Genomic DNA, 19,034 nt, shown 5'->3' with positions numbered 1-19,034 from the left:
CATTTCAATTTCTTTCTCCCTGAGTTTTAAAGATGAAAAATATAGAGAAAACACTCCATTTTGTCACATTAACAAGCAATCACAAGCAATAAATTAAGAGACTTACCTATACTGTTCTTATCTATTTCACAGCATGAAGTTATATTAATAAATACAAATCACTGCTGGATATAGCTAAAGAGAAGACTGAATTCAACACTTAATCTTCAAGGCACTCCTCTCAGGCAAAAATACCAAACTGTACAGAAATTTGTGGGATAGTTTTTCGAATACTTGTTTGTAAAGGTAGGGAAGAACACTAAAAGAAAATTCTTTTGCCTTGGGGTCCCAAGGCATTATCAGTGCCTTTTGGAATCAGAAACTTCCTAGGTAGGCAAGACATGGTAGCATTGAAGTACTGAAAAACTTGCCTGTTCTCCTTAATTACTAGCTAATTATCTCAGCAGTGAGCTAATAAATCAGTAAACAACCTAATGTCAATTATCACTTCAGTTATGATGTGGGTCTCTGTAAGAGAGTATTATATTGCATCTCAAGAGAATTAACTCAAAGGAAGCACAATACTGAACTGTGACACTCAGATACACAGACAAAAAAGCCAACAGACACTCACATTCTTAGCCTAAATTCGTATTGTTCTAGTAAGGTAAGAGGTTGGAAACATTTTTCTTGGCAGATACAGATGGAAGGCTGTAACCAGGTGGGACTTCAAAGGCCACCAAGATTTGGCACCCAACTGAAAAAATCAGGTTAGTCTAAAACCTGTATTTTCTAGTAGAGTAGGAGTCAAGTGTTCATGTGTTGTGTCTACATGACACAGAACTAGCAACTCACAGCGCAAACAAACCCATTGAAACCCATAAAATTCTCAGCACCTGATGCTTTGAAACATGTATGTGTCTTTAAATTAGCTACCAAAAATCAAATCCAATTGCTCTGTGCCATACAATATACAATGGAAATAACTACAATGGCCTCCTGGAAATCACCAGGCCTACTGATATAGGTTGCCATATAAGAACTCCTGGTTATTCCTAAAGAGGACATCGTATGTTACCTACAGTTACAGAATTTCAAAATGAGTTGTGCTCGTAGAATCATGCAACTGTTTAACATTACTCAGAATAAACAGGCGGCCTTCTGAATTACGTTGCGTAAAAACTAAGAATGCTTTTCCAAAATTTGGTACGAGGATAGCACATATTAAAAAGTCTCATGTGTTTGATTTACAAAACCGCAAGTCAGGTAGAATTATAAAAATACAGACTTCAATATTCTACTAAAATACAGTCAAGTTTCTGCAACAGAGTGGGTTTCTTTTTCAGCATCACTACACACACCTAAGGACTGCAGGTGTATGTTAAACTACCCCAGTTACCTCTACTGAGAAACAGCTGCAGACAGTTTCTGAATGGGGAGAAACCAGTGGCAGATTGCCCACACCAAGCATTACATTTACCAGTTATTAGCGTTTATGAAGTTAAGTGTTACCTGCATCTGAATGTGTTATCTGCATTTGCCTTCTTCAGAAAATTAATCTGTAGTTCTGCAAAAATGTTATGTCTGCTGTGTGAATGGTCCGTACTCCACAAAAGGCAGCTGGAGTGTTAGATGCAAATGAAGTGGCACAAATCTTCATAACAAATGTAATATTTAAATACCCAGCATGAAACAGAGGTAGAAGATGACATATTTTAAAGCGAATGTCACCAATGGCATGGCAGGAAGGTGCAGATACTCAGAAATGCAAGATGCACTTACCAGCTTGTGATTTGAAATGAAGCAAGGCACTGTGGTATCCCAGCGTAATTAACACAGACTGTTTTCCCACACGACAGTATTCAGTGTCTCTGTTAACCAAGCATTTAAACACACAGACTCCATCAGCTGAAGGGAAAAAAGTACTTTAGAAAACTTTTAGCAGTTAAAACCAAAACAATATAAAGAACTACTTGTCCTTTTTGATTAACAACATACATAACCATGTATCTGAAGTACACAACTTGGTGAAAATACACTTTCTCTAACATGACTCTTAAGCCAATTCTTCAGTAACTGACAGTTTCCATCACAGTTATCACCATAGTTTCTTGAAGTTGCCCTGTCCTCAGAATATAGAAAAAGACCTGACTGAATTTTTACCCGGATCCTAATAAGGTCTAAAATTAACTTTTTTCCTACTTCTGCTTCTGTAACTCTGTGTGCCAATGTCCTGGCAACCTCTAGAGATGCTGCTCTGGCAAAGGAAATGTCAGGGTAAAGAGTCAGAGAACAGTAACATTCACTAAATGAGAAGTAAACCAGCTTTTTCTAGTAAAAACACACTACGTACCACACCATGCATGACAAATCTCAACAAACCTACCACATGAGAGAAAAATCAGACAAAGAAGAACACACCAGTACTTCAGAGCTAGGAAAAGCAGAGGGCAAGCCTGTGTACTGTGCTCTTTGGGGAGGGGAATCCAGTATCAGAGGCTTAAGTGGTGCAGTACATCAGTACACACCGTCTCATCATCAGCCACACAGCTGTCAGGAGGCAACTGCGTGAGCACATCAAAGCAAGATGAACTTTAGCACTTTCAGAAAACTGAAAGAGGTCTGAAAGGGAACTTCATGCAATTGGCAGCTATGAACACGGGCTACAATCGGTAAAGCTTTTAAGTTATGGGTATTCTGCGTTATATGTATCTTCATCACTCAAGCAGCAAAGCTCCAGGACTTCATATTCCTGGACCATTCTTTCACGCATTTTAGTCCACTTTGCTGACAACAAATGTTTATTATGCTTCTCCCATGCATATTTCATGCTTCTAGGGATAAGGTATAAACCAAAACAAACAAAATCCCCCACCAGAACTAGAAAAAGTAAAAAGTTTAAGGCAAAACAGAGGCAAAAAGAGAGCTAAAAGCAAAAGTTCACAATTGGCAGTAACACAGAAAAGTGATACAATGCAATACTAAAAAGTATGCAAGAGAAAAAAACAACGAAGGAAAGCCAGAATGAAGGGGAAGAAAACACACACCTTGAAAAAAGAAATAAAAAAGGAATTATTATTAAAAGCTCACTGGAACACTGCTGAGTATATGTTCTGCCAATAAGGTTTGAAGGACCAGAGTGAGAAGACATATAGATACACACCATGCAGGCATCCAGTGCGTTTTTTTAAGCCTTATGCTTCACAGCATGTGCTGTGAAGAGAAGTGAACAGAAGACCACTATATTGTGTTCCACTTAGTAAGCAGAGTTTAATTAGGCAAAAAATGTTGTCAAGAAAGGGGACATGTCCCACCTGGGCTGGCACACTTTTACATCTGCATGCTCATTTGTATTTGTAGCCTCTTCCATAATCTAGGCTTGTGAACAAATTGAAGGCAGACCATTGGCCTTGCTACCACCTGTCACCATTCTTTAAAGGAAGGCACACTCAGCCTTCTGTTCCCTGGGCTGAACAGAGCCAGCTCCACTGGTGTACTCTTTTTGTACACCATGTGCTGCCGTTCCCTAATTAACTCTGATTACTACAGTTTGCTGAAGTATTTCATAGATTTGCACAGTGGTTGGCACATGGACTTCTACTGTTCCAGAAGTCCTGGCTGAAGCACATTGCTTTTACATTTCTCAATATGCAAGTTTTTCTTCCACTTATAACCATCAATGTCATCTTCCACATGAACTTTCAAAAATTTATATAACCTGCATCAGCTATTTAGAGTATTCAATACTAAGAAAACACTCATGCTAGCTATAAAAACAATATACTTTCAATGTACAGCAATACAGGAGTGAATCAACACATTTCTAGCTCACCCTCAGCACACACTTGAAATTGTCTTTTTACTTGTATCTCAGTTCATACATACTGATCTGCACTGGGCTGGGACAAGCCCAAACATGGATACAGTCTGGGCAATGAGTGGATTGAAAGCAGCCATGTAGAGGAGGACTTGGGGATATCAATGGATGAAGAACTGGACAAGAGCTGGCAGTGTGTGCTCGCAGCCCAGAAACCAACCATATCTGGGGCCGCATCAAAAGAAGCGTGGCCAGCAGGTCGAGGGAGGTGGTTCTGCCTCTCTGCTCTGCTCTTGTGAGACCCCACCTGGAGTCCTGTGTTCAGCACTGGAGCCACCAGCACAGGAAAGACATGAACCTGCTTGAGTGGGTCCAGAGTGGGGCCACAAAAATGATCAGAGGGGTGGAACACCTCTGCTGTGGAGAGAGGCTGAGCTGAGGTTCTTTGGCCTAGAGAAGAGAAGGCTCCAGGGAGACCTTATGGCAGCCTTCCAGTACTTAAAGGGGGTCTACAGGAAAGATGGAGAGGGACTCTTTATCAGCGAGTGTAATAACAGGATGTGGGGTAATGTTTTGAAACTGAAAGAGGGTAGATTTAGATGAGGTATTAGGAAAAAATCCTTCACTACGAGGGTGGTGAGGCAGTGGAACAGGTTGCCCAGAGGAGCTGTGGATGCCCCATCCCTGGCAGTGCTCAAGGCCAGGCTGGACGGGGCTTTGAGCAACCTAAGGTGTCCCTGCCCATGGCTGGGGGGTTGGAACTAGATGATCTTTAAGGTCCCTTCCAATACAAACTTTCTATGATTTTATCAATGCTTTTTTTTTTTTTTTTTTTTTTTGTACTGGAGGCCCAAAATGGGATGTTTATTCAGCCTGGAGATGGCTTTCAGGGGACCTAACACCTATGTGGAGGTCTTTGAGAAGATGGAGCCAGGCTCTTTACTGAGGTGGCCAGTAGGAAATTTGGAGACAGTGGTGTACCTAAAGCAAAGTCCTGTTACCCCACTGAATCAGAAGCACACAGAACTGATAGGGACTTCTTTTGAACTCTCACATAAGCACATTGATATAGCATAGCTGTATTGGCATTTTTGTATGCAACAGTTCTGTAAAAAACAGTATTGCCATTGGTAGGAACAGGCCACAGGCCTAATGCAGACTATGCAAGGCTTTTTATCATATATATACACATATATATACACACCTGGGAGTTACTTTAAAATATTTGACATTTTGTATGAAAAATAAGGATAAATGCCTGCGCATGTAATGTCTAAGGTCCAAACACAGAGACTGTTATTCAGAAAACTGCAGAAAATTGCCTGACAACATTCCACAGTTATAATAAAATCTTCAAAGAAAAATATTTCTATATTCATCTTCAAAATATATTTTACATTCAGAATATGTAACATGGAATAATTATGGAGCAGGATGAAGACATGTTGATCTCCTTTTTTCCTATTCAGGTCTCAATTTACAGTGTTGTTTGGGGTTTTTTATTTACCCGTTAAATGATCCAACTTTTTTTTAAGATTACACACTTACAAGGATCTTGTTAAATTCTCATTATAAATGTACTAATTAAAAGATGCTTCAAAAGTCTGTTGCATCAGAAGAATGAAGATTCATCTCCTCTGAATGCAACAAAAATACATGTCACCTATACGGAGATTATTTCAGACTAAACAAATCCCCAACAGTTAGCACAGTAACAAGAGCTGTGTTAACAGCGGTCCATCCAAAAACAAACTGATTATCCATATAAGAGCTGAACGCCACCCTACTAAGCATGGAAAACCTTATCTCACAATGCATATTAATTTGTTCTGAGGATAGTCAAACTTTAGGGTAGACATTCGCAGGCTACATTTAATTCAGGGCAAAGATGACAGTACCCAGCCAAACCCAGGAAAAGCAGCACTTCCAAAGAGATGGAAGGTAGTCAAAAGTCTGGCAAGAGCCTCAAGGTTCCTTCTTCCTTAAGTGAACAGTCAGTAACCTCTGGAGATGAGGCTGATCTGAAGTTAAACAGAATCCTAAATATTGAGGCCTGTGTGAAAAGAAACATGCAGTCTGAGCTTGGCTCCTATACTGGTAAAGAAACCTAGGCACACTACGTTTGCTGAAGAGCATCAGACGAGTCATTGGGAAGTTTCTTGAGAAATCAGTAACTATGAATAGAGAGAGAAATCCAAAACAATTGTTATTTGATCTAAACATGCAGACAAGCATACTAAAATGCTTTAACTGTTATTTCTACTTACGTTCTTCTAGAAACTTCTATCTATTGCATGTGTGTGTGTATACATATAGAGAGAGTATCCATTCTGTATATACATAATAATGTATATATATATACAATTTTTACTACCTGTATGGGTTGTAATTATGAATTTATTCTACTTTGATTTCCTAGAGTACAGTTGAAGTGATCACACTAAGATCATACCAAACAGGTCATATCACAGGAGCTTCTTCGTTTTGCTGGTTGCTTGATACCCCTAAAACCACAGCCATCATATACAACTCAGAATCTCTACAGAAGTATCATGCATTCGTTTCACATATTTATTGCAAAAAAAGCAAAAACATGGATAATGAATCTATCTATCCAGCCGTGAAGGGCTGGTATTTGGAAAGCCAAAGTTCAGCTACATTTGAAGGGATGGCAAAGACAAAAGGAAGACCTTCTGCTACTACATTATCTTCAAAAAACCCCAAACTATTTTCTAAGAGAAAGCCAAAGGGTAAGCCAAAAGATTGCAATTCATAAAGAAACATGAAATTCACAAACTACAACATGCATTGTTTATACCCAGGACAGTAGTACAGTGTCTCCTAACATAAGGCAGAAACACTCTACTCTTCAATGCAGCTCCTTGAAATTAGACTTCAGACCATGAATTCCATGTCTCAGTGTATATTTTATTTTATTTGTAATACAAACAGACTACTACAGGAGGGTCCCAAGGACATTTCCTTTTTCCTTGTCCTGAAAGTCATCATTAAAAAAAATAATAAATTATTCTTTACTAAGCCTATGGGAACAGGTCACATACACTACCTTCTCTGTGAGTGAGAGAAATTAGTTCCTTTCCGTAAGTCTCTGTGTTTATTCAACATGTGAAACAGATTTTACTACAAGGACTGTCCTTTTGCTTCTTCCTACTACACTGTTGAGCATACAGATACAACATTACAGCTGAAATGTATTTATGAGAAATGTGTCATGAAGGTATGTAATTTAAAATTCTGTGGAATCATACAGGTTGTCTTAGCAGGGTTTAAGAAAGAACTTAAGAAAATTAAATGGAAAAGAAAAAACTGCATTGCATTCAGAAACAAAAAAACCCCAAACCCTTCATTGTTTTTTTTTTTAAAGTCCTCATAACAACTAATATTCAAACAACAGATAATAAACACATCAAAGCTTATGCATCTTTGACTACCTAGTGTTCAAGGGCACAAATGTTTCAGAACAGTTCCTCTCAAAGAAAACCAGGGTTCCTAAGTCAAAAGACCAAACAGGCACATCTTCTATGTCATGGTCTACTGCATAAAGCACCTTTCAACTTTACAAAACTCAAGAATAGCTGCTTAGGAGAAAACCAAGCATGTGGCTAACATTTCTTCTGATAGATACTAGCAGTAAAGAGAAAGTTTGTATGAAGTTTTTTGACACCTGGTGGATTTAGTGTGAAGTGACTCCATCAAAATTTAAACATGGTGAACCTAAATAGGTTTGCAAGCAATCCATTCACAAACAAGAATAGAAAAGGGTGAAAGGTCAGCCATATTGTGAGAATCAAGGAGGAAAGCACAGAAATCGTTTTCTTTCACTTACATTTACTGACCAATGGATACTCTGTTCAAACAATAACCAAGGAATAAGTTTCAAAACCTGCAAAACTCAGGTAGTGTGACATGGCATTTCTCAAGGAATACAGCAGCATTTACTTAAATAGATTCACATCTGGCTTTCCTAGACAGCCCCTACACTAGTCCAGTTTCTGGGCAAGTATGGTTTGTGCAGCTCTGCTGATCAGCAATCCCATCTCTCCTGATTTTTTAACTCCTAAACTGATTAAAATCAAATTTGGCCAACATGCCAAAACCATGGTGTTCCTGCAAATTGCATGTAAAGGGTCGTTGAATAAACATGAGAGGCCCAGTGTGCCATTCTTGCTGAAGGAAATTATCAACATGCTTAATAGTGACATTTTCTTCCCAACTCATGCATGAGTCAGCTCCAGAGTCAACCACTGTGGATGGTACATGAGCAGGAGATAGAGGATTCATAATCATGCATAACAGTGGAGTAACTTTAAGCAATCACAGAAAGGGTTGGGACAGAAAGAAAGAGGAAGCTCTGAAGTGATCATAGGAAAAGATGAGGAAGACACTGGGATAGCGAAAAAAGTAAATCAGCTGAAGGAAAGAAAGCTTCATTAGTTCTGCCATTCATGGTATAATTTGTTTTATTAGAGATGCTAGCCAAGAGAGTATCTTCAACAGGCTTTACAATAATGTGTGAACCAAGTCTCATGGTGCTCCTCTGCATTTATTACATCAGGTGACACTGTGCCATGAAGAGAGCCTGAAACCTTTCTGGCTGACCCCCAGCCCCCTGCCAAAATTCTGCAACAGAACAAAGTATAGACCCAGCATCTGCTAACCTTGTACTCCAACCACAACAGGTTCTCTGAATCAAATCCAACCTGAAATCACAACTAATAAATCACAACTTTATTGCAAAAGAAAGGTATTTACACTGTATCTACTTCAGTTTCCTTTAAGCTCACTTGCTTTACTGATACATACCGAGTCTCTAAATTCAGAACCCTAAACTTTGTCAAATAATGGCAAGAGTCTCCTGCAGAAAGCCCAAAAGCCATTTGCCTGAAGTCATGCAGCATGAGTCCTGCACACAGTAAGAGCTCCCTTCTTGCCCATAAAACAATTGTGGAGAATCAAACCACTTACTCCAAGTTGCTGAAAAATATATGGCTGAAAATAAACTTACTACCCACAAAAAAAGTGCTAGTTTCTTAAGAATCTAATATCGGAAACAACAGATGCAGTGGCTGTCCACATTGCATAATGTATTAGGAAAACCTGTTTTGAATCATACAGGCTACCCTCTTCTGGATAAAAAATACTTATTGCTTCCTAGGCAACTCATTACCGCTACCAAACTGGTCAGTCATCCCATTCAGAAGTTTGTTCACACAGAGGGTCATTAGCATACAGTAATTACAGGACACACCTTCCAGAAACTTATGCTGACATACAACTCCCTTCCTATAATCTGACCTCACTTCTATTTTACTTTCAGTGTAGATTGATGAATGTAACTATACTTGTACAGCTGCTTATCAGTTACTTTGAAAGTATCGTAGAATCACAGAATAGTTTGGGTTGGAAAGGACCTTTAAAGTCATCTAGCTCCAACTGCCCTGCCACGGACTGTGATATTATTCCAGTAAACGAGGTTGCTCAAACCTCTGTCCAACCAGACCTTGAACACTTCCAAACATAGGGCATTCTCTGGGCATCCTGTTCCAGTGACTCAACACCCTCATCATAAAAAATTCTTCCTTATGTCCAATCTAAAACCACCCTCTTCCCATTTAAAATCATTGCCCCTTGTCTTATTGCTACACGCCCTGGTAAAAAGCCTCTCTCTGTATTTCTTCTAACCCCCTGCTCTAAGTATTAAAAGGCTGCAATAAGAACTCCCCATAGCCTTCTCTTCTCCAGGTTGAACCACCCCAACTCCCTCTGCCTTTCCTCCTAGGAGAGGTGTACCAGCCCTCTGATAATTTCTGTGGCCCTCCCTGGACCCACTTGAACAGGCCCATGTCTTCCCTGTGCTGTACTTCAATGTGGAGCTGCTGTGTACTTAGAGCAGCCCATTCCCCTTGGAGGTGTCACAAGAAGGGCTCCCAGAAATGTACTAGTAAGTTTTCATTACAACTTATGAAGGCTGTTTTTTCATTTGAAAGGCTTGCACTTCACTAAAATATTACCTGTTGAGGGGGTTTGGGGGGTGGGGCGGTCGGTGGTGGGTGTTTTGGTTTGGGTTTTTGGTTTTTTTGGGGGGGTGTTTTTGTTTGGTTGTTTTTGGTTTTTTTGTTTGTTTGGTTTTGGTTTTTTTACTGTGAGCTGTAATTCATCAATTTAGTAACTATCATGTAGATAACAGTTTGTCAAAAAGGTCACTTAAAGTATTATATTCCCAGATCAAATTTCAGGATAAATGTTCACATTTTGCTCAAATACAGCAATGTGAGTGTAACTAGATTGGAAGAGTCCAATCCTGACTAATAAAGTGACTGTTTTGTGGAAAGACTACAATGGTATTGGTCTAGTTCAAAGCTAAGCAAATCTCATAGTTACAAACATGTCTCTGCTTTTAACACTGATTAATCTTGGAGTACTACTTATAGCAGTATTAGGTGAAAAAAGTATGTATTACTCCAGTTTTAGGTGTACATTTATAAGAATGGAATGTGGCACTCGGAAATTTTCACTTCCAGCTGTCACTTAAATATTCCTACAACCCACATTTACACTGATGAAGCTAATGGCAATTTCGCAGTCAACGCAATGAACAGTTCGTTCCAAAGTGTCTCACGCATGTATTCTGCCATGTATCCCTTGCCAATTACAATTAATGTATCATGGTTAAGTCCTACCTATAGCAAAATCAATTGCCTCTTAATTTGGAATATTCTACATATTCACTGGAGATCCTGTGTACAGCCTCCACATATTTTCTGACCTGTAGGGAACAGAGGGGTCAAACCCCCAAATGCTGGGATCTTTCCTCCTACCAGCCAATAAACTACATAGTACAACAATATTAGTAAAAATGTATTTGCCATGTAGAGATCTGTACAGATCCTTCTTCACCTTGACAGACAGGCAGCATAAAGCTGTGTTAATTCAGAACAACAAAAGACAAAAAAGCACCAGATTCTGTATTTTGGTATCAAGGTGCAAGGCAATAAACATGGTGGCCAATGTCATACCCTGCAGAAGTATTTGAAAGGTTAGGGAAAAACTTACTGTTTTTTACCCTCAGTTAAAATGGAATAAGAAAATAACACACTTCAAAACACAGTACACAAGATCAATACCATTTCAATTTCTTGCTTTTACATTGCACTGAATATGACAGCTCACTGCACAGCTGTGACAGTCAACAACAGAAGACTTTAATAGGACTAGTAGGTTGTTATTGCACTGAGGTGGAGAAGGCCATTGCTGATAGCACTGCTTTTCTACTTGCAGATGCCAGAGATTCTCTGTGATAACCTCCATTTCCTCAGCCTGACTTTTGAAATAATTTCATATCCATTTTGGGTGGAGCATATCCTCAAGGTCTATGTACCACTGAAAAAATTCAGCCTACTTCCCTGTGGGTCCTGTGCTCACTCTCTTATTAAATACATTTCAGGATACTCTTAGGACACACTTTACTATATATTAAAAATAAACCAGTTTGTTAAAGGGTTTATAATTCCATTGTAAACAGGAGAAACAAAACCACGGAGGAACACTCTTCACTTCCCAGCTACTGGAATAGCTACAGAATAGCACAGTAACTTTAGTTAAGCTGCAGGCAGAAATTCAGCATTTCCGAAGAGCATGTCTTTTTCTTTTAAAAGACACACAAAGCTTACATGGTTTAAAGGGAACATATGCAGGACTATCGAATCTTGGAACAGTGGTCCAAGGAACCAGAAGGAATCTCCTGCACAGAGCTCATTTACTCCCTTCTAGCCTTAAGAGATTTTACTTCTCATTGCATTTGCCTCTCACTTTATTCATCTTAAATACAGTCATTTTTAGGTTTTGAGCCTTTTTGGTTTTAAGCCTTTTGATGCCATCATGCACGATGGTGCAGCTTGGCAGCAGGTGGGACATGGCCAGGTGCATCACAGATGCAGAGGGGAAACCCCAGCAAGAAGGCTCTGTGAACACTGTCTTGGAGAATGACTAGCTGCAGAAGCCCCAGGCACCAGAATGACATGTTTTCACTGAGACTCTTCCCACTTTGTTTACAGAAAGAGAAAACCGTGTAGAAGAGCAAAAGGTGTAAGAACTTTTTATTGGGTCAGATTTTGATTGCAAGTGTTTTCTCCATTCCAGTGGCATCCTCCCCTTCCCATGCATCTCTCTTCTCATCTGCCTAGACTTTACAGTGGAAAACAAATACAAGGCACCTAGATTTCCAAGCAAGCTCAACAATGATATGGGAAATCAGAGGCAGAAAGCATTGTTGTATCATCTTTTCTCACAAAAGTGTGTGAAGCTCGTTTTCTCCTCTACATGGAAAGAAATTCCTTTTCTATGGGTGATTTATGGTATTTACTCTACAAGCTTTGAAATACTATACTTCTGATCAAAAGCATAAAAGTTTTAAAAAGTTACTGGGTTCACATCAGGAAAAAAACCCCGTAACACACTATGGAACTTCTTTTTCTTAGACTACTATGATTTCAATGGCAAAAATGGCACGACTCAGATATTTGCTTGATTAAACCAAACTGCAAAACTTAAAAGGATGTTCCATACAACTTATAATTATTTTTTTAAATTTGTGAAGAATAGTGAGCAAATGCAATAAAGGCTCAGGAATAAAAACCACTAAACTAGGAAGAAAGAGGAACAAAGAGTCATATGATAATCTTACCTACTTACTTGAAACTAATTCTTCTCTCCATAACTTTCACCAATGTTGTTGATGATTGTACACAGTGGCGGCAGTGCAGTAAACATGGTAGCGTGGCACAATGTGGCTAGTCAGCAGGCAGCTTAAAATACAAGTACTGCACTATACCTGCTCTTCTAATAAAAAGAGAAAAAATGTTCTACCTCTTATCTATATGAAGAACAACCACACTCAAAATGTCTACAAAATTGTCTCTTTCACATAAAGTAAGTAAGGAGAAAAAAAACCAAAAGGTTTTCTGAGATTCAAGCCTTGGCGTTCTTCCCAGTTATTTTACCTTAACATTTCACTTGTTCAGAGCTTTAACATTACTATCACTGTAGACAAAAAGTCCTAGGGTACTGTTTGATGACAACAGCATAAAACTGTTGTTAGTTTTATGCATGTGAGCTGGCTGCAACCTCAATGAGGAGTACAAGCCTGAATTCTGTGTAATTTAAACACAGGCATCTTATTACATGGAGGCCTAGATTCTTTCAAGATCAGAATAAACAGCTGCCCTGTTAGCTAAAAAATGAGTACCATTTTCTTGCAAAAGGAGACACCCACCCACCCCCAACTAAGATAAATAAATAATAAAAAAGAACTAATAAATGCAAATTTCAAGAGGAACTATGTATTTTACAATATCCTCCTACCTGTTTCACAAACAACAAAAAAGCCAAATCATTACTGTAAGCAAGCTGATCTGGTTACATTCCTCTAAAGTCAATACTTCCTACATGATTTCTAGACAGAAAAATAACAACTGATTATTTAAAATATTTTCCTTATTCACATATTAATAACAAAAAAAAGAGTTAGCCGTCATCTTTTTAGAGGCACCGAAGTCTTCCTCCTTTGCTGCTCTTCAAAAGAGAACTTGGTAAGGTTTTCCTTAGCAGAAAACCTTGTGATTGAGAGTCTGAAAAGAAGTATGAAAAAGCCTGGAAATGAGGCAGAGGGGCTTGGATGAACCTAGATAAAAAGAAAACAAAGGAACATGCTCCTCTAAATTTCACTTTCACAGCTCCATGCTCAATGATAATTGAAATTAAAATCACTTATCCTCTTGCTGGAAGTATATCGAAGCACTGGCTAAGTTTACTTGGAAAATAAATCTACCTTGCAGATAACCTGTACCCACCCGTTGATGCCATCTATAGAATTGAGTACTAAACACTTAATTTTGTACTGCTTTTTCCCTGGATTAAGGTGTTAGGTGAACTATTGAGAAATATTTTAAAATCATCAAAGTGTTTTTTAGGTACACGGTTCTCAAAACTAACTGTTACTTAGCTAAAACAGTTAATCACCAGAAAAGGCATTCACCTCACAGAGTGACTTTTCATAAGTATAAGAACTCTTCCAGGGGATGTAAGATTTAAAAGTTACTGATGCTTCCCTGCCAGTTCCCCAATGACAAAGATTTTCCTGGCCTTTGTGGTTAAGAGAAAGAAGATGTTTGTATTCATTTAATAATTACTGCTAATCACCTTTAGAACAAAGACAATCTGGCACAGTTATCTACTCCTATATACCTTTCAGGGTTTGTTTGTTTGTTTTTTGGTTGTTTTTTTTTGTTCACTACACCTGTATCCTGTTTTGAACACAGATCAGCACCTACTGCATGCAGAAGGCTAATGCAAAAAAAAACAAACAAAAAAAACAAAAAATCCAAGCAATTCACATCCATCAACATCTTGTATTTTGCTACTGATGCAAATACAAAAATAAAGAAATACAGCCCCACCAACAGTGGGCTTCAAATAAGCCTGCTTACTAATTAACTATATCACACCGCCTGTTCCTTCAGCTGATTCATAACACCCCTTAAAATACCAAACACAACAAAGAATGTTTAGCGCACACAACTAAGTGCAATGTAAACATCCCTTACTAACAGTTAACTGAAGCTGGTACATTTGCACAGCAAAAGACAGCTTCCAAAGACACTGACTCAAGTCTGAAAGTTATCTGCAGGCAGCAGCCTTGACTGAGTAAGTAACCTGACCTTTGAAGGCACCTGTCAGAGTGCTGGTGTGTCATCCTCAAAACAGAGCTCTGCCTTTACCTGCAGTTATGCAGCTTAACAAATAAAACATATAATGGCAAGGAGATCAAGAGTCACCAACTCCAAGCTGTGTAAAATTAATGCGGTGGTACAGAACAATTAGTGCCAATTTTGAAAGAGTACTCGGTCAGCCTCAAGAAGATTGTCATGTTGCAGTAACAACAGGAAACAAGTTACCTCTTCTAATTATTGGTGCAGCTGACACATCCAAGCTACAAAAGCACAACTTGACTTATAAAAAAAGCTTGAGACAGGAGGACAAGTTGGCACTTACAATCATGGGCTCTAATATTTTTCTCATACACAAGCCACCTTGTGCATACACCCACCTCTGCCTGTAACCTCACTAGTGATACCTCCTCCAAGTATTAACTGCACCGTTTAAAGCCTCATACATGACTAAAACTGGCACCCAGGAGGCGTAAAGAATCTCTGTGACATGGATCCACAATGGTGACGATTTAGGACAACTGTCCTCTCAGTATACCAACTGTCTTGGATGTAGCTTGTAAGGCAGTCAGAATCAGGCAAATAATCCAAAATAACCACCATGCGAGTGTGATTTGAGGCACAGAATAGGATACCTACTTTAATCGTGCTACAGCAAACTTTAGAGAAAAAAAGATTTTAAAAAACATTTATCTAGACAGATATTAAACAAGCAGTGTTTAAGTCTCAGAAATTTATTTCTCAATTATATACTAGTATCTCTAAAAGTATTAAAGCATTTATTCTCTACTATAAACAGGCACAGTTGCATTAACTTCAAATCAACAAGTATTAATCTCAGACTACTGTGGTAAATCACTGGAGTTTAAAGGCACTGCAACAATAAAGCACCGGGCTTTCAATTAAGATAGGATACAAATACCATGGCACTGTATAAGCTACTTCTTTATCTTCTAAAGGATTTAGAATAAGAAAATCAAGAATAGCATTTCATAATACCTCATACTGCTAGCTGTAAATCGATTTCACACTGCTGGTGTCTACTCAGCTTGACATTTAATGAGCCAGTGCATCTCCTTCTTTACACAGAAACATCTTGGAGAGGAAAGGCCTGGTGTAAAGTTACTGGATTTGCAGAAAGAAAAGGCCATACTTGTATTCTCACTTTCCAACTCCTTTTCTAACTACAAGATATATTTACTTTTACTTTAGTTTTGCTAATTTATGCCCATACATTTCTGACAGCAGCATTTCAACTGTAGCTTTACACAAATAAGATGTTAAAACAATAAAGTACCACAAAACTATCAAGGAAGATTTGTAATGATACACGACTTTTGATCACTTGTATTTAAATTATAACAACAAAAAAACCCCAAAAATCATCAGATTGAAAAGCATAGGATCTTCTGGATTGAAAAATCCAACATACTCAGCAGCAGTATTTTTTTAAGAATTGGGGGGTGCAGCACAGCAAAAAATGCAGGCAGCAATTAATCTCCATCACTTTGAGATACAAGCTCTTTCATTTTGCACTGAGGGTGAAACTAACGTTAAATCTAGTATCTTAATATTTAGCACCTAATGCAAAGCGTCATCAAATGTAAATTCAAAAAATAAAGTTTATTTCCTGAAAACTTAATCTTTTAATAATAACAAAGAAAAGGAGAGCAGTAAATTAAGAATTTTTCCATGGTTATCTAAAGAAACTAGCCTTCTGTTTATGAGTGAAAATTTTAAAATAGGGAAATTAAGAAATTATAGTCACTGACCAGTATATATATAAGATTTGTTACATTTTAATCAATAAGTCAGATATATTTTACCTTTTTAAGCAGTGGTGAGAGGGAGCAGGGAAGAAACGAAAGATACAGACATATCTTTAGTCATCACTAACCTTTGCTGCCTTACCTCAGTACCCTCTAGTTAGCCACATAGCCTGTAATTTTCAGCCATCTCCTCCTGCTTCCTATTATAATTACACCCAATATATTTGAAGTAGTCTTCCCACTTCAGCCATGCTTTTTTTTCTTCACAAATATTTTTAATATGTTATTTACCAAACATTTAACTGGATGTCCTGGTTTCAGCTAGGATAGAATTAATTTTCTTCTTAGTACAGTGCTGTGTTTTGGTTCTAATGTGAGAGCAATGTTGACAGCACACTGATGTTTTCAGTTGTTGCTGGGTGACGTTTATACCCAATCAAGGACTTTTCAGTTCCTTGGGACCTGCCAGCCAGAGGGCTGGAGGGGCATGGGAAACTGGGAGGGGACACAACCAGGACAGGTGACCTGAACTAGCCAAAGATGTATTCCATACCATGGGACATCATGCTGAGTATATAAACTGGGGGAAGAAGAAGGAAGGTGGGGACATTTGGCATTATGGTGTTTGTCTTCTCAAGCAACTGTCATGTGTGATGGAGCCCGGCTTTCCTGGGGATGGCCGAACACCTGCCTGCCCATGGGAAGTGGTGAGTGAATTCCTTACTTTGCTTTGCTTGCATGTGTAGCTTTTGCTTTACCTATTCAATTGTTCTTATCTCAACTTTATAGAGTTTTACATTCTTTTCCAATCCTCCTCCCCATCCCTCTGGGTGGGGGGTGAGCAAGCGGCCGCATGGTGCTTGGTTGCCAACTGGAATCAAACCATGACACCAGACAACAGAGCCTTACTTTGTTTCTACTCAGAAATGCACAGCCACTGTGAATAGTAGAGTGCCAAAGGATTAAAACCAGAACATAGTAACTAATGATAATGATTGAAGAATTCCAAATTCGAACAAAGAATTTGAATGCCTTTCCATTACATATCCCCTGCGTATGTCTGAACCTACTATCACTCTCTCTGCACCAACACTGCCTTGCACTCATTTTATATCATGCTACTTTGGAAATCAAATAAGCAGATCTGCTTTTACAAAAACTAAGTACCTAATACAACATTTCTGCTACAGTTTTGGGAGCCACTGTATGGTCCGGGACATACTTGAAGCGTTCTGTACGTGTAACAGTGTGAAATGAATGGAAGGCCTCTCTCTAGTGCACACTTTTTAGCTGCCAGAAGAACCTGGCATACAAGTAGCTGGCACTGAAATGATCAAGCTATCATGACCTCAGTGCAGATGGTTTGCTTTCCAGATGTCTATTATTAAACAGTCGCAATTTTTTTTCTGGATAAAAAGAACCTGATCCTATGGACACATGCAGACGTTAATGCCACCCATGCTACTTACAGGAACACTGCCAGCTGAAGTCAATGGCAATAAATCCCAGAGGCAAAATTACTAGTACACATTTTTGCAGGGTAAGGATTTGTGCCTGATGCACTCAAAATTATATAGCTAAACATAAAGAGATGAAAGATTGTCAAGATTTTCAGATGCCAAGACCTTAATTAATTTATAGATAGCATGTAAGATTACTGAAAGGAGAAAATTATTTACGCTTACATTTACTTACCTCAAAATTCAAATATATTTACATACAGCTTTCGTTTCCTCAGCAGATTAAATAAATTAAAATTCACCACAGAAAATTCAAGATAAAATTAGAAAAGATCATAAACCCAACCGAGCTAGCAATGGGACTCTTTATTATGCTAACACAAACATGTGCAAGTGTCCTGTGAGAGTAGGATTATGATACTACTACTATGTAGAAATTCTTCCATGTATTAAAAAAATCAGTCGTCTGTAGCACACAGAACAAAACAGTATGTGTTTTTGTCTCTTGAACCACCAAACCCAAGTCCACTGCACTAAATGCATTGCTGAGTACAACTTCTGCCACCTATGAAAACATCTGTGATGCCAGGTTTTGGTTGCCATTTTGTTGCCTTTACAACACATTGATGCCTTTATTTGCCTTTGGCTGGAGAAAAGACACAGGCAGGAGCTGATCCAGACTGCCATGAAGTCAGTAAGAACCTTTCCACTAGTATCAGTGGCCTTCAAATAAAACTTTATTGTATCTATCCACTTATTTTCTCTGTGCATGTGATTTAGGTAATCTGGCAAAATAATACCACACCCCTACAAACCTGAATAACCTCCCTTTTCTCCCCCCAAACAAACCCAGAAAAGTAAAACCCTTTCAGAATTTCTCCTCCTTCAACAAAAAACATATCCTAACTCAATTTAAATATTTACTGTGGAGACTTCTAGATTTAAAATCTTCCAGGTAGTATCCTCTTCCTTAGCTTTGTGATCTAAAAAACCAAAGATGATTCTTTTCTTCTCTCATGCATCATTATGTTCTAGTTAGGCCAGGAAATCCTTAAGAAACAACTACTTTTATTAGAAGTATCTGGGCATCACTGCAAATATTGAAAAGCAAAGAGACACAACCTTAATATTTTCATTAATTTATGTTGCCAAGCTAGAAAGTTAAGGCCTACTTTTCCATTACACCTATTTCCATCCACACTATCTCTTCTTGACATAAGCACGGGATGGTCAAAGCCCTAATTTAGTTCAGATCAGGCTGCAG

The 19,034-nt window shown here is 38.5% G+C and overlaps 1 protein-coding gene across 1 annotated transcript in view; it reads right to left on the bottom strand.

Annotated features, from left to right (window-relative positions):
- The window catches only part of LOC130142829 (histone-arginine methyltransferase CARM1-like), an 81,964-nt gene that overhangs the window by 50,873 nt on the left and 12,057 nt on the right, over window positions 1–19,034 (bottom strand). Inside the window, exon 2 of the mRNA XM_056325242.1 lies at window positions 1,762–1,887. Within this exon, the coding sequence (XP_056181217.1) occupies window positions 1,762–1,887 (126 nt within the window). The remainder of the gene's footprint in view (window positions 1–1,761; window positions 1,888–19,034) is intronic.

The sequence above is a fragment of the Falco biarmicus genome, chromosome Z, assembly GCF_023638135.1.
Source record: "Falco biarmicus isolate bFalBia1 chromosome Z, bFalBia1.pri, whole genome shotgun sequence".
Classification (NCBI taxonomy): Eukaryota; Metazoa; Chordata; class Aves; order Falconiformes; family Falconidae; genus Falco; species Falco biarmicus.
This window is presented reverse-complemented; position numbering and strand designations above follow the sequence as displayed.